This window comes from Chaetodon trifascialis, chromosome 20 (genome assembly GCF_039877785.1).
Source record: "Chaetodon trifascialis isolate fChaTrf1 chromosome 20, fChaTrf1.hap1, whole genome shotgun sequence".
Lineage (NCBI taxonomy): Eukaryota > Metazoa > Chordata > Actinopteri > Chaetodontiformes > Chaetodontidae > Chaetodon > Chaetodon trifascialis.
The window spans coordinates 21115052-21138936 of record NC_092075.1 but is presented as its reverse complement, the minus strand read 5'-3'; the positions used below and the strand labels follow the sequence as shown (position 1 = coordinate 21138936).

The 23885-nt window shown below is 40.1% G+C and overlaps 1 protein-coding gene across 2 annotated transcripts in view; it reads left to right on the top strand.

Annotated features, from left to right (window-relative positions):
- Window positions 1-23885, top strand: part of LOC139348378 (ras-specific guanine nucleotide-releasing factor RalGPS1-like) — a 92660-nt gene that overhangs the window by 6495 nt on the left and 62280 nt on the right. For both annotated transcript variants that reach the window (XM_070988404.1, XM_070988403.1), the window contains exons 2-8: window positions 9101-9240; window positions 12300-12404; window positions 13447-13497; window positions 16793-16876; window positions 19544-19633; window positions 20433-20525; window positions 22281-22407. In XM_070988404.1, coding sequence (XP_070844505.1) covers window positions 9184-9240; window positions 12300-12404; window positions 13447-13497; window positions 16793-16876; window positions 19544-19633; window positions 20433-20525; window positions 22281-22407 — 607 coding nt within the window. In that variant the 5' untranslated portion in view covers window positions 9101-9183. The remainder of the gene's footprint in view (window positions 1-9100; window positions 9241-12299; window positions 12405-13446; window positions 13498-16792; window positions 16877-19543; window positions 19634-20432; window positions 20526-22280; window positions 22408-23885) is intronic.

Sequence of the window (23885 nt, the reverse complement as noted above, 5' to 3'; positions counted from 1 at the left end):
TAGCATTGTCAAAGTTGCCCAAAACAATGTTCCTTCCTGAAAAACATAGGTTTGAACCATTCAAATATCTATTTTTTGCTCATTATGTCCGAGGGGGAACCAGGGGAAACCAATACAACCGGCATACACCATGTGTTGGTTTATTTTTTTTCAAAATAGGCATGTCTTTTAAAAGATCACATTACAAAATATGTTGTTGAATTACTTGTTCTTGTCAGCTTGACCACGTGTCCTGGAAGACTTCACTGTCCTGGACAAACGGGAGAAATTCTGGTCAAATATCATCTATGTCTATGTACTCTATATTCCCAATTTTTTTTTGTCCGTGTGACTAATGGTAACGACAATTTTTTAAATTGGTGTGATATGGAGCGAGAGCGCTGCAGCTGGCAGCTGTGAAATGGGCTGCAATTTAATCCCTCTCTGCAAAAGTGTTTTTGCTACTAACAGGCTCAGATTGTTATTCAGTGCGTCTGACAACATTATTGAAAGTATTTGTACAGATAGAACTTTTTGTTAAAGAGTAAGATCCTTTTTTGTCTAAGCAGAAAAAGCCCTTGCATTGTTCTCACAAGCCAAACATAATTTTATTAAAACACGCTTAATTTAAACTCAACAGAAACAAAATAAAGCCCACCCTAAACCTGCTATTTATCTTTACACTGGTCCAACAATCACTGCCAACTCCAGTTTGGTTGGTATAAACCCTAAATTCGTCAAATTGGAAGGACAGTGAGAGAGAGGGGGGGCTGACATTAGAGAAGCAGCAGAGAAACGATGTGCAGAGCCAGAATATTTGACTTAAATATGTCACACTTCAACAGATATTCCCAGAAAAAAATGGTAATTACCAGATAATGGGAACTCTGGTTGTGTGCTGTCACTGTTGAAGTCTGACATATTTAAGTCTCTCCGGTCAAAATGTCTGGTGAAAATAATTGGCTCCACAGGCTGTTTCACCTGCTGCTTCTCTAATGTTCCCCCTCCCTCCTGCTCCTCTCCTTCAGTGAATTAAGAGTTTATTTCAACCAAACAAGAGATAGTGATGATTGTTGGAACATTGAAAGATGAACCAAGAAGGTTTTGATGAGTTTTATTTAAAAATAATGTAAAATTACTGTTTCTGTGAATGGAGTTTGGTGGCTTTGGTGAGAGTGATTTCGCAGCTAAAATAAACAAAAGTAAACAAAATGGAGTGGATCTTATGCTTTAACAAAAGGTTTACCTCTGCAGGGATCCTCTCCATAATGTTGTCAGACACTTAATATGACAAGCTCAACCCGTCAGATGCACAAAGAAAAACACTTTCAGTGGACATGCATTGATGGTACACGTATGCCTCGAGGGACCTTATTGTAGTCCTTTTTGTGGCTTCTGTCTGTAGCTGTCGTACAATATGCATGGATCATACAAGTCACACATCATTTTCATTGACTGGAAATGAAATGTAGGACAAGCTGAAACAAGAGCGTGATTCACAGTGCAGTATTGGACATTTATTGAATTTTTTATTTTTTGTAATGTGTAGATGTGTAGATCTTTTCTAAAAGATATTTATGTTGAAATACATGAGTAGTACATCTAGCTTTGCTGTTTTATGTTCCAAAATGCCAAAAAATATTACTTTGTAACATTAGTGTTTGTACAATAGTTTTGTGCTGGTTTACAGTTTACAGCGACATGGCTGCTATGTTTCTTAATGGCAGCTGTAGTTTCCAGGGATCATTCAGTTCTTGGGCCCTGTGTTAACCCCAACAGTCGTGGTCACAAAATATTTTTGAAAATTGAAAATGTTATTTGTTTTGTGCTATGTTATTTTATGTTAGTTATTCCAAAAACATAGACTCCTTGTTTAAGTTTTAAAGTAAGTGGTGGAAAAAATATTTGCAGTGTAGTCATTTGATTATTGCGCACCCTATTTGAGGAAATAGTTGGATTGTCATCCGAGAAAGGACTAATTCCTTGTTCTGTAACCATACCAGTTTTTTTTTTTTTTTAAAGAAAAATTAGGATTCAGTATTTTATCTGTTCAATGGTGAAATTCATTCTGAAAAACACTCATTGCCTAGTAGTTGTGCGTGCATCATAGAACTGATATGTCTCTGCAAGCAAAACATTTTCTGTGAAGATTAATGCAGAGGTGAGCTTGTGAATAGTAGGCTTAAAGATTTAAAAAAGATGCCCCACCAGTGGTGAAAGGTTGCCACTCTTTTCCACCTCAAATTACCGAGCACTCGGATTTTGGGCCCTGCTGTCCCAACTGATGTTGATGTTTGTTAATATGTAGATGGAAAATATGTCAACAGAATGATGACTGCTTACTGGGACATGTCTATGTGAGAGAATAACATTAACAAATATTTACAGCATGGGGATTTGGGTTTTGTGGCTAGCAGATTTGTTTTACTCAGCGAGAGAGAGATGATCCACCACACCTTTTAATATAATTGAGTAGCTGTCTTTGTGGTTGCGGTAATCCTTTCCATTATTGTAGGAGGAGTGATTGGGATATGCAACAGCACTGAGGGAAGCCCCATCTCTCAAAGCCATCTGCAATCTCATGAATTAGCTTTGTAATGTCTGTTTAGCAATGCACACCTCCACAGTGATGTGTAGGGTTTGACAATCTATACTCAGTTAAAAGTACTACTGCTCAAATACCTCAAATAAAAGTGAAAATTACCACTTGAGAAACCTCCTCAAGTAAAAGTAAAAATGCAATTACAGTTTGTCATTTGGCAGATGCTTTTATCCAAAGCCATGTACAATTGAATTTACACAACGATGACACAGCATCAGGGGCAGTTTTGGGGTTCAGTATCTTGCCCAAGGGTACTTTGGCATGTGGACTGCCGAGGCCAGGGATTGAACCACTGACCTCCTGATCGGTGGACGACCGCTCTACCTCCTGAGCCACACCTTGTTAATAAACAACTCTAAGTACAAGTTACTTTCCATTTGACTATTTTTTAAGGCTGTGTGGGCCAGTGCAAAAAAAAAAAAAAAAAAATTAAAATTAAAACTTAGGAAAGTAACTTTCACACTGAAGTTGGCATTATGTCAGGATGGCTGCTTTCACCAGTTTAAACAGCCAAACAAAGCACTGGTTACAAGATGAGTTAATGTCATGAATAAAGGTAAGGCTAGCTAACCAACTACGTTTTTACCGACAGCATGTACGGCTTACTTCACTGTGCTTGTGGAGGTTAGAGGTTGTGGGTGGCACGGTGGAACAGGTGGTAGCACTGACGCCTCACAGCTAGAAGGTCCCGGTTCGTGGCGTGTCCTCCACCATGCCTTCAGTGCCTGCTGCTTGAGGAAAAAAGGGGGCCTTTCTGTGTAGAGTTTGCATGTTCTCCCCGTGCTCACCTGGGGTATCCTTCATAAAAATACCCCCACTAAAAACATGCAAGAAGATCACCACCTGACCAATGGTGACAACAAGGAACTGGTCTCCGGGCACTGGTCGACTGGCAGCCCACCGCTCCTGGTCCGCCGCAGAGGAAGGACGGACCAAGGATGGGTTAAAGGCGGAGAATTAATTTCACATATGCATGGCGTGTGCAGTTTCACCTCCCTTCTTCTTCTTCTTAATAGGAGTTTTCAAAAGCGGAGATCTCAGTGTTTTTGGGAGTCACAGCAAGCACATCATGTAACTGTAGCAAAGTAATGTCTACTGACCTCAATATCGTTATGGCACTTTTGGGAGTGCTCAAGCATACAGTTCACACAAGACAACTCAGGAATTTACCGGACCTGGAGGCTGCTATGAAGCTTTACCACCTGAGAAAATACAGGGCCAACATTAGTATAAAGGACTGAGGGTATGCAAACTTTAGAAAGGGGACCATCGCAGTATTTCCTTTATTGCTGTGTTTTGTTAAATGATTGTGCTATTCTTTGATGCCTTAAAGTTTGATTTGACTCCCATTTAATATAAAAGAAATGCATTTGACTGATCACTCATGTTTTTATAAGAATGGTACAGGTCTTACAAATTCTGCCAGAGGTATGTAAGTTTATGTGTACTGTGTATAGCTACAGTACTAGGTGTATCCAGTAACCATATTACTCTAAGCTCTCATGCTTTCATCCCACCCTCCCATCCCCCACCCTACAGGATGGCTCCTTAAAATTTGATTACCATGCTGCTACAGAGATAATTTTGCCCTGACCCCTTTTTGCAAACCTCCCTGGGACCCCCTTAAAAAGGTGTTTGTTCAGTGAGAGGGCTTAATTATTGACAGCGTAAGCAGAGAGGAGCATGCTATAAATGTGAGAGTGCTGTATGATATAAGGAGTTTTGTCTGACAACATTTTTCCCCCCAAGGTCTTTTCATGAAGCTCTGGGTTGTATACAAAATACAGTTGTACAACCATAATTCCAAATAAGGTCAGAAGCTGTACAGAACATAAATAAAACAGAATATGATCACTTGCTAATCCTTTTTGACATAAACTCAATTGAAAACAGTATGTGAAGTATCTCCTTAATAAAAAGAAGAGAGCCTTCAGGTCTAATGAAAACGACAGGCTGAAGAGGGCACAACATGAGCTGAAGGTGGGACTGAGTGCAAACACTTCTATAGACAGAAACTGGAAAATTACACTCCAGCAAAACAACATCAGACATATGTGGATAGGCATGAAGCAGATATAGAGGGTTCCACATCAAAGATGCTGAGCAGGGGGGCAGCCAGGACAGAGCCAACAAGCATGTGTTTTTAACAGGTTCGGCACAGGACCCCCAGCTGGGCCTTTCCACACAGGACCAGACTTCACACATTCTCAGACACCAAATCAAACCCTGCTTTGCATCCCCCCTTGCTGAGCACCCCTGATCACAATTCCTCAACTTGACAGAGTGAGACTGGTTCTGGCCCACCTTGTACCACAGATGAAACTAGCTCTAGACCCTCTTCAGTTTGCTGATCAGTCTTGTGTGTGTGGATGGTGGTGTCATCTACCTGCTGCAGTGCACTCACTCTCACTTCAGTGGTAGTGGTGGCACTGTTAGAAACATGTTTTTTGATTTTTCTAATGCCCTCAGTACCATCCAACCACTTCTACTGACCGAGAAGCTGCTCAGGTTGGGTGTCATCATGTCTACTGTCTCCTGGATCTTACTGTCTGTTGGATAAGCCCCAGTTTGAGCAGCTGGAGAGTGATGCCTCAGGGGACTGCCCGGTCTCCATTTCTGTTCAGTCTGAACAGCTCAGATTTTCAGTATAACTCTGAATCATTCCACCTGCAGAAGTTCTCTGATGACTCATGGTGGGGCATGTTAGGGATGGGCAAGAGGCAGAGTGCAGGGAGCTTGTTGGAGGTCTAAGAGCATTTTCTGCTTCAGTATCTAGTTATCGTTATGGATTGTACGTGTCTTTTCACGCTGATATAGGCTAATAAAACACAAATTTTGTAAAGTGAAAATATTAAAAAAATTTCTTGTGCTGGATTTCTATTTATTTGAAATCTGGCATCTACTGTGTCTGCTTAGAAAACTTCTGTCTCTGGGACAAATGTATTTGAGGACTTCTGTCATAGTTTGTGGTATAGCTGCAATATGTTATGAACGTTTTCTAATTTGATACAAGTTTCCCATTGATTAATAAATTGTAGTGATGTTGAAAAGACAGTGTAGCTGGAGATCATTCACAGCAATCCTGTCCCTGGATAATGTGGTTTTCTGTAGCTTAATGGTTGACATCGTTGTAATGGCAGCTGTGTGTTGTTGCTGCAGCGTTCAGACATTAACGTTGTACCAGAAAATTTGCTATCAACTCCTTAATTGCAGGTGCAGAATGTATCTCCCTTTCTGTCGTTATTTGACATTAATTATTTGATTGAATGTTATTCTGATATTGCCAATACTGGACCTTGAATAGAAATCAGATGTGGACCTTTGGGTGAGTTCAGAGAGTAGAGTATGGAGCAGGGACAGTACAGTTTCTTGTCCCTTTCCATGCTGCATATTAATTTTATACAGTATATACACCCCAATCATCTCAATGTATTGTTTTAGCAGTTGGTATACAAAAAAATCTACATACTTAGATGCTATGTACAAACAGGAAATGATACAGTACTTACAGCTATACATGTCAGTCAAGCTGCGGACTTGAATATCACTGCCAATTAAACTTAACAAATGGAAATCCTAATGTTTTTCCAAGGATTTAATTGCTATTTTCAGTATTCTAATGTGTAGTTTTACCAGCATCCATAATTTGTTACCTTCTCCAAGGAGGTCAGTGTGGCCTCTGGCCTTGCTGGCTGCTCAGCAACAGATTCTCGTTCAGTCAGCTAACCCAGCAGCACAGTACACACATTGAGCTAAGAACAAGTGAGGGTGCCGGCAGCAATGGCAGACAGGCAGCAGGGAATTCACCGTGTGTCATCTAACTGGGTGAATTAAGGGTTTATCTCGACCAAACCACAGCTGGTGATTGTTGGGGCAGTGGAAAGATCAACAACGATGGTCTTGGTAAGTTTTATTTTGTTTCTGTTGGATCTGTACAAACATGTTGGTAATTGCTGGTTGTTGGGCTGACAGTGGCCTTTTGGAAATTTTTAGCACATCACCCAACCCTAGCAGGTACCTGTAATCCTCTGGGTTAGTTTACACATGAACCAGTACAGTTGTTACTTCGCCACAGTTGTAACAATATGATTTTCTCAAACTAAGATGTGGCTATGGAAATGTACAAATCTCATCTAACTAATTATGCTCTTATTCACATTCAAATGGGAATTGTCTGCAACAAACTACAAAAGAAATATTAAGGCAAAATATTCCAACTTGTCGCTTCACGAACAAGCAATAACGTAGACGATGAAGACGTCTTCCCTGTGAACATACATTATTTCATAAGGCTAAAGCTGCCATGTTTATGGTGTTTTATCAATCTAAGCACTTGATATTTGTATTATGTACAATATACAATATGTATATTTTTAAATGTCTCCAACCAAATGTCTTATGAAAAAGAGTACAGCTGAATTTTAGCATAAAGTAAAAATAATAGGTCTTTAAATGTGATTGCCCTTTTTCAACAGCAGAGGTCATTGCAGCATGGCTGTGTATTAGAGCACTTCAGTTTTTAGAAACACATCCAGGCTTAGCAGGGCTGTAGTGTATGAAAGGTGGGTGAGCCCTACCTCACTTCAGCTGCACCATCTCTGACCCATGAGGGCCGTTATATTTTCAGCCATGATAAAAATCCTCCAGAGACAGAATGCATTAAATGACTGTTTTTATACAGGCTAGTAGTCCCCCCTGTGACTAGTAAAGTGATTGTATGTGTAAGATGGGGAAGTGAGTTAATAGATAACCCTAACCCTGACCTGTGGATATAGGATCATGTTGTTCAGTTTGTGTGTTTGGGTGCTGGACTGTGCCGTGCGTGACTGTTTAAGAGTGTAAGAGTGCGTGTACATTTCTAAGTAGTGGTCCTGCAGACATGCAGCCTTTTAGTTGCACATTAGAGGGCATCATAGCACAAACAACAGCCACAGAGATGATAAGAGCAGCATTACTAACGGTCTGCCTGAGTGTGTGACTGCTTGTCGTAGAACATTCAGATGCAGATTTCTTGTCACATGTTTTCTTATGCACATGTTGGCCTGTCACCTCTGCCTCTTCTTGTTCAGAAGATACTCACAAGTCATTTTTTCAGCAGGGTTATTGTCATTATTTTAATGTTTATTCACTGCACGAGACAAGAACGTTAGTCAGGTGTCATGGATGTTCGTCCCTATCTTCCTCCTTTCTTTGCTTTCACCTGCTTACGGTTGCCCACCGGACCCGTAGTGGGGGGTGCTGGCCTGTTGGAGGTCAGATTGTCTCAAGAACAGCCCCCAGCTGTGTAGGACTTCACTTCCTCCACCAGTCAGAATAACACAAACTCTGACACAAAACTTCATTTAAGTGCCTTTAAGCATATGTGTAATTAGATTCTTCACAAGAGAACTCTTCACCATCATCTTTAGACTGTGCAGAGAGCTCTCAGCAGCATCTCGTATAAACTTAAAATGTCAAATAAAAAATTGGAATAAACAAACAAAACAGCTCATCAGTATTTGGTTATGCTGACCAAAATTTGGTTGGATATATAGTAATAACAAATAAAGTAAAGATAAATGGTACTTTATTTGAAGGGGTGTGACAGACTGACAAAACACCATTATAACCAGGGTACTTTTTTTTTTAGTTGGGTACTCAGGTGACCTGTAAATACACCTTTAGAAAATGTGTCAGATCAGTGGAGCTCCCCTTTAAGATGCTGACCATGAACCCCATCGCTGCAGGTTCAGTTGATGGACATGATTTCCTTTTATCCACCATCAGCTGTCTAAACCAGGCTTACAATGCCTCCAAATATTTAAATATAACCCATAAATGAAAGAAAAAGGATTCATGGTTTAACTGTGAACGTTTGGTGAGTACAGAGGCCATCATTTCTGCTGCAGTGAGGCTGTATTTGTCAGTTACTTTGTCAAACTGCAGTAATGTCATGATTCTGTGTGCTGGATAAACTGAAGCTGGATGTCAGAAGGCCAAACAAGTTTTTCCAGTGGGCTTGATATCTATGCATGTCTGGTGAAATACTAGTAGTTGCTTTTGTCAGTTATTTCATTTAATTTTTTTTGTCTGGAGGTGGGGGTTACATTTTCAAGTATAGTAGTCAGCTATTTTTCAGTACTATTGTGAATTTTTTTTTTCCAGATTTCAATGGAATCATCATTACTACTAAACTGACTGACTAATTCATTGAATCATTCAACAGAAATGGTTTAAGTCATTTTTAATGCAAGATGCCATGTTGGATTTGTCACTTACTTTATCAATGCAGTAATTTCCTCCTTTTGTCCTGTCCCCAGTTTGGTGTCATGCTTCCAAAGCATGCTGAATTTTGTGCATTGGTGCATAAAACAATTCACATCTTGATATTTCTAACTTATGTAACAGTGATGTAATTCATGTAAAGCACATAAAGAAAAAACTGTTCAGAATAACTGTCAAACTGTGGAAAACAAATTAAGCAAGGTGAAATATAATGACCAAACAAATCTGTTAAAGCCTTGTGTCCTCTGTCTCCAGGCATGGATGAGAGGTTATGAGTGCCCCTCAGCTAAAGGCCTCTGTTGCCCTGACCTGTGCATCCCACCAGTCCCTCTGTGAGCATGTATCGCAGGAACGGACTCTCGGATGGCACCAGCATCAATTCAGTCACCTCAGAGGTAAGAACAAGCTCATGTGGTGTCTTACTCGCTTGTATTATATTTGACCTCTTTGAATCATTGAGATTTGTTTGTCATAATCTGTAAAGATGATGCTCTGATGTTTTAAAGCAGCTCATTGACTGGTGCTGATTTTAGGATTCATTGTGTAAGGCGGATGTGGACAGTGGTAAGGCTGGTCAGATGGCCTACGGTGGGTCTTGGAAAATTTCCCTTATTTTTTAAAATCTCAGTGTTGACAGGTACACACTGTTGATGACTGCCAGCACCGCTGCCATGACTTTTGATGTGGTTTTGTCCTGAGGGCCTTTTTTGAGGCCGCTATGGTTCAGTACTGTATGTTTGTTAATATATTGTGTTCTACATTCCAGTGGAATTAGTAACTGACTTATTGGTACTCAATTAATAATGAATTTGTCAAAGTTAGAGAAAAGTTAAAAGAGAGCACTACTCTTTTTTCCAAAGCATCTAAAAATTACCTAATGTCTTTATGTACATTAGCTGCACTTTTATGATGCTTTTATACCCCAGCAGACATTCTCTCTCTCTCTCTCTCTCTCTCACACACACACACACACACACACACACACACACACACACACACACACACATTGTGACAGACCTGCAATGCAAGGCACTGGAGTGTCTATTATGAGTGATTTAGGATTCGGTGTCTTGGCCAAGGACACTTTGACATGTGGACAGAAGGAGCCAGGGCTCGAACCAACCAACCCAGACATTAGTGGGCAGCCCGCTGTACCTCCTCAGCCACATAAATGCCTATTGTTCTATTTTCCATGTGATGCTTCAGAAATAGTCCTTTCCATTTGGTTTTGTTGATTAGAATGGCAGAGTCGAGCCTTATTAACTCAGGAAGGATTAAAAGACAGCATTGAAGCAGATTGAATCAAAGCTAAATAAAGAACCACAGGAAACAGAAGAGGTATTTATGTAATATTATCATAATTTGAAATGGATAATATGCCAGGAGCAAATCATCAGTTTTTCCTTAGTGGTGAATCAGTTTATGTAAGTCATTTAAGTGTCTGCTGTTGTGGCACATCCACATGTGAAATGGTTTCAGTATTTAGTGTCTGTTTTTATTTGCATATAGTCTCAACCTGGCCTTTCTTCTGCTTTTAGCTGTGTGAACTTATAACCCCTATGGCGATTCCTCTGGGGTCTCATCAGTCACCCATGATCACAAAAGTACTCACTACACACGTTCATTAATATCTGTGTAATGGATGTATGTAGTGACTTGTTTAAAAAGTGTCCTGCAGTGCACTGATCAGCCATTACAGCAAAGCATCACTTGTTCTCATAATCCCTCCAAGACTTTGGTAGTCCATCAGGGAGACACTGTGTTATTTTTGGACACTTTGAAAAATAATAAAGGTGATCATTCTGTGTTTCATGTACGACTAAACAAACAGCTCTTTACTGTTTTGGTGAATGAAATTGTTGGCAGATGTGTAAACACTTTGAGGTCTAATCACAAGGCCAGCTGTGTTATTAGGGTGTGAAAGGCGTGCAAAGCGCTGCACCAATGACATTTACAAAATGGCAATTTACAAACGAGACTGCGGAGGTCTCTGCTGTGTCGTTAGCATTTAAAATCGCCTGCAACATGACAGCAACCTTCAGAAAGTAATGTAATATATTGTGTAATGCAGTGAAGGTCAACTGACAGCCTGCGCTCTCTAACGATGTTATAAATCCAGATGCAGGACTCAGGCCTACCTTGCTCACAAAGCTGGGGTGCTTCACTGGTTGTGTACTGAATAGAGAAAAAAAAAAGAAGAAGAAAAGTGGTTTAATTAGCATGTTTCAAAGACAAAGAGCATGGCAGAAGCCAGCCCTGTGTGACAACATAAAATAGATCAAAAATAATAAAATGAATAAAATCTAAGGTTAACACCTCCACAAGGCATCTGTACATCTAATAGAATGTGAAGTCATTTAATAGAGAATCTCATGAATACTGTATAGTCTTAAAAATAAATTGAATTAAGGCTGAAATCCTGTCACGTGGTAAATGGAAGAAATTCCATTTCCTCTCTGACACCAGCTTCTTAACATCAGGCTTGACAACTTATTTGTAAGCAGTCCTCCAAAGACTGGTTTGACACTCTTGATAGTGTTCATCTTTAAGAAGAAGCTTAACATGTATAGGTTGATCGGAACTTTTCCACCATATCCACCAGGGATTTTTCTTTTGCCTGTAGTTGCAGATTGAGTGCATTCAAATGGGAAAACATGTCAACAATAAAAAGCAGTTGATACAACCATTACACTACAGAGCCAGATGCATGCTGGAACTACCACGTTTATATTTAATGTCTGTATAATCACTGACGGTACTAAAACCAATCATAATTTACACTAATGTTGCCACAGAGACCAGGTTATACCGAGGCTATAGAAGATAGCTTTATGGTTACTAACCATAATGTAACCATGATATGTAGCCAAATGTAACACTAGAGGTAATTCTGCAGCTACCTTGGTGAAAAGTAACCAGTAATCACGTAATATATTGCATTTTGAACGTAACTTGCCAGACACTGTCCATCGATGGCGTTACCACCATCGAGCCCTGGTAGCAGGGTGAAGGACATTTTCTTCTTCCATTGCATCGAGTGTATAAAGAAAATTTAGATGTGTGAAAAATGATTTAGATTAAGCTGATTTATGACCCTACTTTATTAAGATAACACACGGCACTATTGCAATATTGCACAACATTTATTTATAGTTACAGTATATTTACATTCACATTTAGTTTTATCTTGCATTCACTGCTGCTTTTTCTGTATATATTTTTTGTCACTTTTTGTTTACTTTTTTGAATTTTTGTATATATTCTATGGTCACCTGTATGTTTTTTGTTCATTGCTACTGCAACAAAACAATTTCCCAGATTGGGATCAATAAAGAAGCAGTCTAAAGTCTAAAACTCTAAAGGTTATATGACACACGTTTTCCTTGTGGCCCCAACAGCTGGTTACACAGGCACAGAGCAGTTACTATGATGGTTTTATGTGTGTCTCTTTCAGGCAAGCAGCAGCTCTGATTCTCTGGATGGTCCCTCTGTGGACTACGCCAAGAGCTATGATGCCGTCGTCTTTGATGTACTGAAGGTGACGCCTGAGGAGTTTGCCGTGAGTACAGTTCAAAGGTCACTGTCATTCGTTTTGCAGCAGGCAAGATGAATCAGATCTTACCTGAGAGACTGCAGCATACTATCAGACTGCTTACCTGGCAAAGCTTTTACGTGAGAGAGTTAGAGAGTTAGCTCCCTGAGCTATGAGCATCCTCTTGTGTTTTAGCAGGCACTGTTCTGTTGTTGGCCAGTAACTGAAAGGTCTCAACTCATTTACCATGCTGCAGGGAAATGAGCAGCTAATGGCTGACTCCCACTATGGGGCCCTGAGGGACATTTTAAAACACTCACTGCACTCAAATCCAAACACATAGAATAAAGAAACTTTCATTACTTTCATTAGCATTTTGCATTATTGATTACTTTAAAGTCAGATGTTCCCTCAATGCATAAACAATGGCCCTTTTAACTTCACTAATCAATATTTTCTACATTAACACTGAATTAAACAGCTCTAATCTGAAAGGGGTCCTAACTCCATAGTCAATGAAATTTATAACCGAATTCTACGGGAGGAATGTTTGAAAGCTGGAATCTCAACCATACAAGGACTAATGTATTCACATGTTATGGACAGGTTCACTCTCTGGAAATGCACACAACAGAGTACCAATAGTGGCATCATGTGATCAGTTATTGCGTGTTTTATGTTTTGGCCATTAACTCATGAACTGTGCGGCATAGCAAAGTTGGAGCATTTCTTCACCTATAGGTGGCGCTAAAAGATTTGACAAGTTGCTACTGCAGCTGGCAGCAGCTGTATCCGCAGCTGTGAGCAGCAGCAGCAGCAGCAGCAGCAGCTGCCAACAGCCTCCAGCTCTCACAGGCTTGTCTTCAGGAAATGCACATTCTAATTACAGAATTTAATTTATGTTTTTATTTTTGCTCCACATTTGTTTCGAGGATTTTGTCTGCTCATGATAAAATCACCAAAATGGCAGTAACTTTACTCTTTACTTGACTCTACTGTATGTATGCATATCATGGCCTAAAGTCCTGCATATTGAAAGCTAATGTGCATTTCTTTCTTGTTCTTTCAGAGCCAAATCACCCTGATGGATGCACCAGTCTTCAAAGCGATACAGCCAGAGGTAAGCCAGACCCATATTGTCAGATGGCTGGTCTCCTGAGCATCTTTTCCACTTAGAACCTCCTAACTTTGGTGTAATCCTTTCAATGACTATTTGAGGGGTTCTGGTAGTTCATCTCATTGTGTTTGCGGTCTCTGTATTAATTATTCTTATCAGGCAACGGGAGAGAGAGCTTACGAGAACAGGCATCATCTCTTATAGACTGATCTCAAACAGTTTCTTCTTCATTTGTATCTGGTTCGATGTACAGTGGTCCCTAAGAATGCCAGGAGTTTTTGCAGGGGACCCCTCAGAGATCTGCATCTCCCCACAGAATGATTCCTGTGGCCTTTCAGTTTGAAATACTTGTAATGCTTCCATGATGACCTTCACATCTGTTGCCACTCAGCTGAACCCAGACTGGCCTGCGTGGTTGAACTGTTCAGTGGAAACCCTGCTTACCTTCTGTTAGTCAATGAAATTCCAGTCTCTGCTTTGTCCTAAAGGATTGTCTTCCCACCAACAGGCTGCATACAGGAAGAGAACCAGGCAGAGTTGGTAGAGACATTAGGGACTGATAATTAGAGATTAAGTCAAGCACATGGTGTGCATTTCACTTCACTCATCCAGCATGGTCTCCTCACTTTTTTCTTTTTTCCAAACGTCTGCAATTACAGCAGCGCAGCCAGGAACCTTATTTCCTAGCTGTCGCAGAGGATCTCATCAACATACAGACGAATGTGGGGATTAAAAAAAGATGTTACTTTGTGACAGATTTCACACGCACACACATGTTGTGTTTATATCACTTGTGGGGACATTACACAGACTTACATTCATTTCCTGGAGCCTTACCCTAACCATAACCACTATCTGCCTATTCCTAACCCTAAACCTAACCTAACCTTACCTAACCCGTAACCCTATCCTCAGTCTGCACCCTAGAATTTAATGATTTACATTAAGGGGACGGGCTGCACGGTGGTGCAGCAGGTAGTGCGCGTGCCTCACAGCAAGAAGGTTGCCGGTTCGATCCCCGGGTCAGGCAGGGCCTTTCTGTGTGAAGTTTGCATGTTCTTCCCGTGCATGCGTGGGTTCTCTCCGGGTACTCCGGCTTCCTCCCACAGACCAAAAACATGCTCCTTGGGTTAATTGATGACTCTAAATTGTCCGTAGGTGTGAGTGTGAGTGTGAATGGTTGTTTGTGCTTGCATGTGGCCCTGCAATCGGCTGGCGACCGGTTCAGGGTGTACCCCGCCTCTCGCCCATTGTAGCTGGGATAGGCTCCAGCCCCCCGCAACCCCGAAAGGGATAGGCGGTATGGATAATGGATGGATGGACATTAAGGGGACCTGCATTTTGTCCCCATAAGGGAGGCGAGTCCCCACAATGTGACTGTGTGAACAGATTTTTGTCCCCACAACGTGATACATACCTCTCACACACACACACACACACACACACACACACACACACACACACACACACACACACACACACACACACACACACACACACACACACACACACACACACAGAGTATATATAATGTTATAATGTCTCAACAGCTGTTGAAGGGTTTGCCCTGAACTTTTACAGACATTCATGTCCCTCACAGGATGAATTTGAATAACTTTGAGGATCCGCTGACTTTTCAACTCGTGCCTCCATCATTTCAAGACTTTACCTTGTCTAATAATTTGAGTGATGACCAAATGCCTGCAACACAACTCCCATCAGCCTCTTGTTTTTAATGCTAATAAGCAAAAATTGGCATGCTAACATGCAAAACTAACATGGTAAAGTTGATAAACATTACACCTGCTAAACATCAGCATGTTAGCATTGTCATTGTGAGCATATTAGCATGCTGATGCCAGCATCAGCTCAAAGCGCTGCTGTTAAGAGCTTACAGAGCCTCACAGAGCATGGTTGAAGACTCTTTGACCCCATTTACACCTGGTGTCACAAATGGGAACTGTATCTGGATATGTTCTCTGGATAATGAACGACGATACTTGTACTTGAATAATTTGAGGTGGTGGCAAATCAGCCCCAGACTCCCTTAAATCAGAGTTTTGTGAATTGTTGAATAATGGGAACCTTTGTAAGCTTTGTGGAACACTGTCTGCGAGCAGCTCTCAATCATTTGTCCCCTCTTGTAAATTCAGTAAACGTAATATGTTAAGTTATTCCTTTCTTTCTATGAAAAATATCGTGTCAGTTTGTTCCAGCCTGTTGCACCACGGGTATGTGGGCTACTTTGTGACAAGATAAATTATATGACTTGTTAACAGCAGCACACTGTCATGCACACAGTTACTTCCTACTGTATATCATTCATTTCCCACCTGTATTGCTTATTTTTTTCGTGCAGTTCTGTTAAATAACCCATCTTTTGGTTCTTTTATGACAGAGAATAGACATATAATCAGTAGATATAGAGACAACAACCAATAGTTTATGTTAGTTAAAAACAAAGGTCTTTATCAATGTTATCTTGTAGGGATTGCATTTACAGATACCTAAGATCTGAACACAATGCGAGCCAGACGACCTCCACATGTGCTCAGGAAGATCCGATCACACTGCAGCCATGACGCATACGTACATTAACATGTGTTTTTCCTTATCTGAACAACGTGTCTGGATACAGATCACATTTATTACCAGGTGTAAAGGGGTTCTTTGTCTTGTTTGTCTTCTTGACTATGATGATAATTAATAATTATAATCAACATCTTTTTGAACAGCCTTTAGATAACTCAAATCACCTAAAGTAGCTGCTCACTGCCAAGTTCTATCAGAGCTTTTGTTTAAACTACTCGTAGCTTAAAAAAAAAAAAAAAAGTTGTTGGATTTGAAAGCATATGGGTTTTTGGGATTTGTTCCGAATTTCAGATACAGCAGATATAGACCCTTAGTCTTGTTTTAACTACAGTGACAGTGTGAACAGCTAGACCTTTCTTCTGCACTAAAACTCAGTAAATGGAGTGTGTTGGCACAGTGGATCTGGCAATTAGAGACTTTCCCCTGGTGACTCACTAGAGTTCCTGCATGGGATATTTACACTTGTATTGTTTCTCTGAGGGGAAACACTGACACTATGTAATGATTTTTCATGACTATGATCTCATCTGAGGCACAAATGTTCAACTGTCATTACCTCCAGTCCAAAAATGTGGTATTGATATTGCTCGTCATTTTGGTGAAACTGGTCCCATGCTCTTTTAATTTGTAGACTCAGCCACCACACTCATGGTGGTATTAGTTATTGGTACAGATCCCCTGGCTAATGTCCTGTTGTGATTGGCAGGAGCTGGCCAGCTGTGGATGGAATGGGAAAGAGAAACACAGTTTGGCTCCCAATGTGGTTGCATTCACGCGCAGGTTCAACCAGGTACGTTATACATATTTTCTAAAGCAAATATTTCATTATTCAGTTACTTCTAATTTGCAAATAATTACAATTAACTAGTGCTGTCAATCGGTTAAAATATTTAATCACGATTAATCACATAAATGTCATAGTTAACTCGCGATTAATCGCAAATTGATGGCACATTTTTATTTATTCTAAACGTCCCTTTAATTATCATTTTAATACTGTTATCAACATGGAAAAGTGGATAGGCTTGCTTTGTGCAAATGTTTTTTTATTGAAAAAAATGTGTAGTGTTATATTTCACACTAACATTCTCACTTTGAGCAGTCATTCACATTTGAATGAATCAAATCTCACACAATTTAACACTGTCAATAAACAGATGACAAAGAAATAAATGCTTGGTTACAAAAAAGCCCCTTCAACAACCCTTTCTAAGGGATCAAAACAGGGTGATACAAGAAAAAGTTAGAAAGTGCACATCATTGTAAACTAGGACTCAGCCTATAGTGCAGTTAAACCATGGCTTAAACTTTCCTTTATTAAGTTTCCTCCTAACATACAAGCAGTCAGACTATGATGCTCTTCTGTTTATTCACCAGAGGCTGATCAACGCAGCCTCCTATTTCTCTCCAGAAAGAATGAACAATACTTGGCTATGGCTGCAGTAAGCTTGTTTTTAGTTGCGGTATCCATATGCCTCTGTCCAAACTTTTGTCTTGTCAGTCGACCCATCTGGTAACTTTTTGAAACGCATCCATTTCAGCGTTTCGCGCTTGACATCCGCCTACACTTTCACAGCTAGCAAGCAAGCAAGACCAAAACATGCGTGGGGCGTGCCCATTGTTTTGTTTCCGGTTTACAATCGGATCCTGTAGTTTTTGTAACGTTACTAGCAGTGGCCACAGCTTATAAAAAACTACAAGTTCACTAGGTCACAAAGAACGTTAATCGCGCGATAAAAAAAATGACGCCGTTAAAATCGATTTGCGTTAACACCTTAATAACACAATATTTTTGACAGCACTACAATTAACAAATGAGAGTTGTATCAGTTACACTTGATGTGTGGCTTGAATACTTGTAGTAAAGGTAAGTGAAATACTGTACAGATATTACCAACCCATGAACCAGCATAGCTGTTGCTTAGTGTGTCTTCAATGTGAAATCCTTCCAGTTTGTTGAACAAATAATATTGAGAAGAAAGTATTTTGGTATTAAAAATGCTACAGTGAGCAAATATCCTCATCCTCATCAAATCTTCCACCTTGTGGTCATACACATAAGTCCAGTCAGTTTCTTTCCCCTTAATATCCTTCCTTTATATCAGTGGATTGATCACAACCTAAAAAAGGCTTGTTAGAGGACACTATCACAACAAATAAAACAAACAACAAAAACAAAAGTTGTTTTTTTTAAGCCAACCCTGAAATGTAGAGATGCTGTCTGCCTCCCAGACTGAGACTGGAAGATGGTTCTACAGGAGAGGAGCTTGAAAGTTGAAGGCTCTGGCTCCAATTCTACTTTTGGGGACTTTAGGATCTAAAAGTAAGCGTGCAATCTGAGAATGCAGTGTTCTGATGGGGTGATGGGGTGCTATGTGCTCTTTCAGAAATGATAGTGCCTGACCATTTAGGGCTTTCTGGTAAGGAGAAGCATTCTAAATTCAAACAGATGTATAAAGGCGGCTGCAACATTAATTTAAAACCTCTGTTTTACTTTCAGCCAACTGTTGTGTTGTTGAGTAGTTCGGATTGAATGCAGCATATTAGTGTGTATCAGGTAGTGTTAGCTCACCCCTGCAGTGAGAGAGTGAGTTTTACAGACATGGGATTAATGCTTCATCAGTCTGGCTTCAATTAACGAGTTTACAAGCTGTAAAGAGCTTGCAACCTTCAAAACTTTTGTTGAGTTTCTTTGGTGATAATCAAGGTGAGCTCTGTTTCCCTCCTCTCTTCTTAAATTGTATTTGATATCTTAAATAGGTACTAAAGCAACGATATAATGGACAGAGGGGATATATCCCTTTACTGTTTTCTTCCCTGATAGAGTTTCAAGGCAGCACTAATCAATATTTAACAATAATGTTTACTGTACTTCAAATGTGTAATGTCAACGGGCTTTCTTGTGGAGACAAACCAACTGAGAATATCATCAACTCTGCAGTACCACCAGCTCTACAGAGCTTTTTAACCTCTGTCAGCTCACTGTTTTTGATTCAGGACCCAGAGCTTTACTGTTTTGGTTCAGTCTAATTGTTCTCATTATTGTCTCCAGCAGCAGCAGCAGCAGCAGGCAGCTTTCATCACAGGAAAAGCTCTGATAAACCCACTGTACACCACCTGTTCAGGACCAAACAGCCAGCAGACACATTTAGAGACTGGCTGGTGAACATAGTGGAGCATTTAGCAGCTAAAGAGTCATATACTTTTCCCAGGAGTTGGTAGAGACCAAAACAGAGCTAAACGTAACTGCTGGAGGCCAAAAAACTTCTCACGTCAGTATAGTGATAAATGCCATGCTGGTCAAATATACACTTAACATCTCTTATTAAACTCTTTGATGTTATGTGAGTGTGGACAGACATAGGTGTAAACTTCACCTTGAGTTGTTGCTGTAGGCATGCAACCCCAAGGAGATTATTCTGGTGTTTATATGTGTTTTAATTTTATTATGTTTCAGGTGAGCTTTTGGCTGGTGAGAGAAATCTTAACTGCCCAGACGCTGAAAATCCGAGCAGAAATTCTGAGCCATTTTGTCAAAATAGCAAAGGTGAGTTCAAATTGAATGAACTTAATAAATACTAAAGTCATATGAACAATATGAAAAATGCTGATATTTTATTGATAAAGAGAATTATTCTCTGACATGTGGGTTTTTGTGCAGTTTCAACACTGCTTCTGATGTAAGATTATTGAGTGTTGCAGTCATTATGAGAGCAGTATAAACAAGGCCCACCTGATCTAATGGGCAATCTTTTTCTGAGTTCTTCAGTGTTTGAAAAAGTCGTGATGTGTTCTTGAAATGTTTTGTCACTGTTCTGGAACTGAAACTCACTGCCAGTTGCTCATAAGATCATTTCAACACAAAATCCAAACTAGTCTGTGAAGCTGCAGCACAGGAGGGGTTCATCAGGTTCTTCATTGTACTATATGAGGAGTGATGGAGAACGCAGATGTACTGATGGCATAAACAAGATGGTGTTTCTTCTTTTGAGGTCCAATCAGGGATAGTAACGGAAGGGGTTTTTCTCCAAGGTCAGAGAGTGGAATGGAAAGGAAACGTGGATATAGACTACTGAAACCAAACTACTGAAGCGTGCTTTATGTGTGTCTACAAATACAGAATGTTTTGCAGCAGGATGGCTTGTGTGAGATTGCGATTCATGGATGGCATCTTAACCCCTGACCCACTGGGGGCATGTCCCCCTTCTTTATAAAGATATTCATGTTTTTTGATTGAAATCAGTGGTTGTTACTAGTGCATTTTTCACAGAGCCAATGGACTGTCAATAGTTGCTAAACTTGTTGTTCTTGTGTGTGTTGTTCATAAAATATCTGTTTGTTCCCAGAAACTGTTGGAGCTGAACAACCTTCATTCCCTGGTGTCAGTGGTGTCTGCTCTGCAGAGCGCTCCCATCTTCAGGCTGAGCAAAACCTGGGCGGTAAGCACAGCTTCATGCACTGTGTGAAGTGGACAGAAAGAAGTGTAGATACTGCTTTTTCAAATGAGTGTGTGAATGGACGAGTATCAGCAAATGACTGCAGTGAAAAAAAAGAGTGCTGATGTTCATAGCACGAATGTATATGAGAAAAGAGAAGTTCTTTAATCCAACATGTTTTCAGTGGTTCTCTGGGCCAAGTGTCTGGATTTTGAACTCTGTGTGTGTGTGTGTGTGTGTGTGTGTGTGTGTGTGTGTGTGTGTGTGTGTGTGTGTTTGTGGGTGTTTGGCCATTCAAACAAAACACGACACACAAACAAAACTGTTAAAATGACATTGAATACAAAAGAAAAAGATGCAGCTGGAGCTTGACCTCAAACCTGACACTTTGTGCTGCAGTCAAGTAACAGACCTTTAACTGTAGATCCACGTTATACCTGACTTTCCTGAGCATGATTTGAGAAAAATTTGTTTTTTCAATCATATCTTCTTTTTGAAACTTTGCACACAGGAAAAGCGCATGGATATAATATTATATAACATTTATATTGTACACAGAATTCAAAAAGCTCTCTCTCTTTGCTCTCTTTGACCTGAGTGCTGGGTTTCTCATAATATTTTGCTGGATAGACCAGAAAACTGGCTTGAGGTTTTAGGTGGATCAGATCTTAATGGACGGTTTGTGGCCTTGGATAACCATCCCTCAGAGACAATCGAGATAACACGTGGCGCTTCACTGTCCACTCAAAATAATTTTTCACTACCACAAACTGATCCTCTTCTGAATGTTTATGAGTAATAAAGTGCGGCTGGCCTCTTCCTTTTCTACAAACTGGGTGTTTGAATGATTAGTTACCCCAAACAGACAGCTGTTTGTGACCTGTGAGCTCTTATAAGCCCTTTCTCCTTCAGGCCATTAAAGTTCATACTGTTTGTCCTGGTTTTAAAATTTGATATTTGATATTAATATTTGATACACCTTTAATACATAAATTCAGATTTTACAGTACTGCATATACGTAAGACCATGAAAAGTGGATGCACAGCGCCAAGACACATGGAAAAATACTCTGTTTAACAGGGAGGCAGCCTTCTGTTGATTTGCTTTTATAAACCAGCACTCAGGAAAATTTACTATATCAGTCAAGAGCAGGAATGCTTTTAAAAACATGGATGTTATTATTTCTTTGACTGTGACATTTATTACAGTAGCTTGAGATTGTGGCATCTCATGCCAAAACATAAGAAAATGTTGGTATTTTTTGTTTGTTTCTGGACACAGGTCCAGCACTTTTTCCAGTTTTTTTGTGTTGATGCACGCCAGCACCACTGACTAATCTTCCATTTACTTTATGCCTGAGCAACAGTATTGGGTCTCATACTGCCAAGCAAGAAAAACAGACATTGCCAGATTTGTCTGAATCGCTCAGAATGACACACTGCAAACCCCCTCTAACTCACTGTGCTTGAACAATGTCTAATTTCTGGCTACTGCACAGTCTACAGCTGATGTAAAGGTGGAAAAACCCACTGAGATTTTTCTGATGAGAAGTTATTGTTGAGTATAATCCATTAGAAATAATCTCTAGCTCCAACAGTCTAATTTTTTAACAGTATAGTTATGGATTTTGGAACACAGACACATTCAGAGGTAATGTTTGCCATATACTTATGTACTCGGTACCTATTGTTAAGGTAATAGGTCCTGATGAGATGAAGAAGATCAAACGTGTAATTTTTTTTTCTTTGTTGCTGTAGTTGATCAGTCGGAAAGACAAGGCCACATTTGAGAAGCTAAACTATCTGACATCCAAGGAAGAGAACTACACCCGCATGAGAGAATACATTCGCTCCCTGAAGATGGTGCCCTGTATTCCTTACCTTGGTAAGTCCTCTATCTGTGCTTCAGTGCTGTTGATGTACTTCTCACATCTTGCTTTATCTTGTTTCCAAACTGCTCAACATACACAACTAGTCTGAATTCCAGTCTGCAGTTTGAATCCTCTCATACATGCACTTTATACTGTATATGCTTTTCAGTTGCACAGTCTACAATATAAGTACTGTACAGGTGTTGTTGACCTTCTTTACTAGTTGCCCAAATGTCCTGAGATCAGCAGTAAATGTAAATGTTTTGCTCATAGCTTCAGTAGCTGTCTAGAGGTGTAAAATGTCCATAAAAGCCTGATGCAAAGCATGGATGGCACTGATTGTGGTAGTATACTTAATATGTCAACACATATTAAGTTCAACCATTGTTCCCTCAGGCTGACTGTGCAGCAGCATAACCCTTTGACTTCTGTGTGTACCAAGCCCCTGGTGGTCAACAGTCACAACCCCACAGTCCAGTGGGACAGCTCACCAGAAAAATCTGACAATCCAAGCACATTTCTCTGCAGAGTAGTGCTTAATTGGTTTTACTGTTAGGAAAATCAGTCATTTACAATTAGAGCAAGAACAGTACCTGCTCAGCAGATGGATGGCAGTACTGCTGAGTCAGTCATGTAGCAATGTAAAGCTAGAATTTTACATTAGTTTAGCAATTCAATTAGCTCCAGTCTAATTGTTGACAGACTACTTTTGTTCAGACTGCAGGCAAATGCGATTTGTTTCTCAAATCAGATCTTTAACACAGACTGTCCAGACTGTTATTTGCAAGTGATCAGGTCGGATTTGTGTGTCCAGACATTGGGTTGATGTGGTAATGACGTAGGCGTCAGTAACTACATATGCTGGTGATGCGGCTTTCCAACACAGAAGCATTTCAAATGTAGGTCCATCATCTCAACCCCCAAAACAGTCACACTCCTCCGTCACACCAGATACCAATGCCTTGCGATGTTGGATTCTGCTCAGCCACTCTGATGCACTTCAGTCACTCTGGATTTGACGTCATTGTTGTGTATTACGTTGCGAGTGATTTAAGCGATTTAAAAGGCCAGAGTGTCTGGACTGAGACACACCTGTAGAGATCTGAGTGTAATCTTCAAACCACCTCCAAATGTAGCTTGGATTTGATTTGTAAAAACGTCTTTTCCTTTCTTTTTTCCTGTCCAGACTTTCTAAAATCAGCCTGGGTACAAGTAGTGTGCATTGTACACACAGTGGGAGCAGAGACAGACTGTTGCCATTTATGTTTAGGAATTCTTGTAACTGAGTTTGGGTATTTCTCACTCATGTACACGCCATCAATGGTATCCCAATATCAAGGTTGGACTGCAGTTTTCAGGAAAATACACAATGAAGTTACTATGTAAACATTTCATGAAGACATATTGCTGTTAGATTTTATTTCCATTCTTCGTATCGGTGTTAAAGTATTTCGTGACCACTGAATTGATTGTTGTCATCTGTAGTTTATTT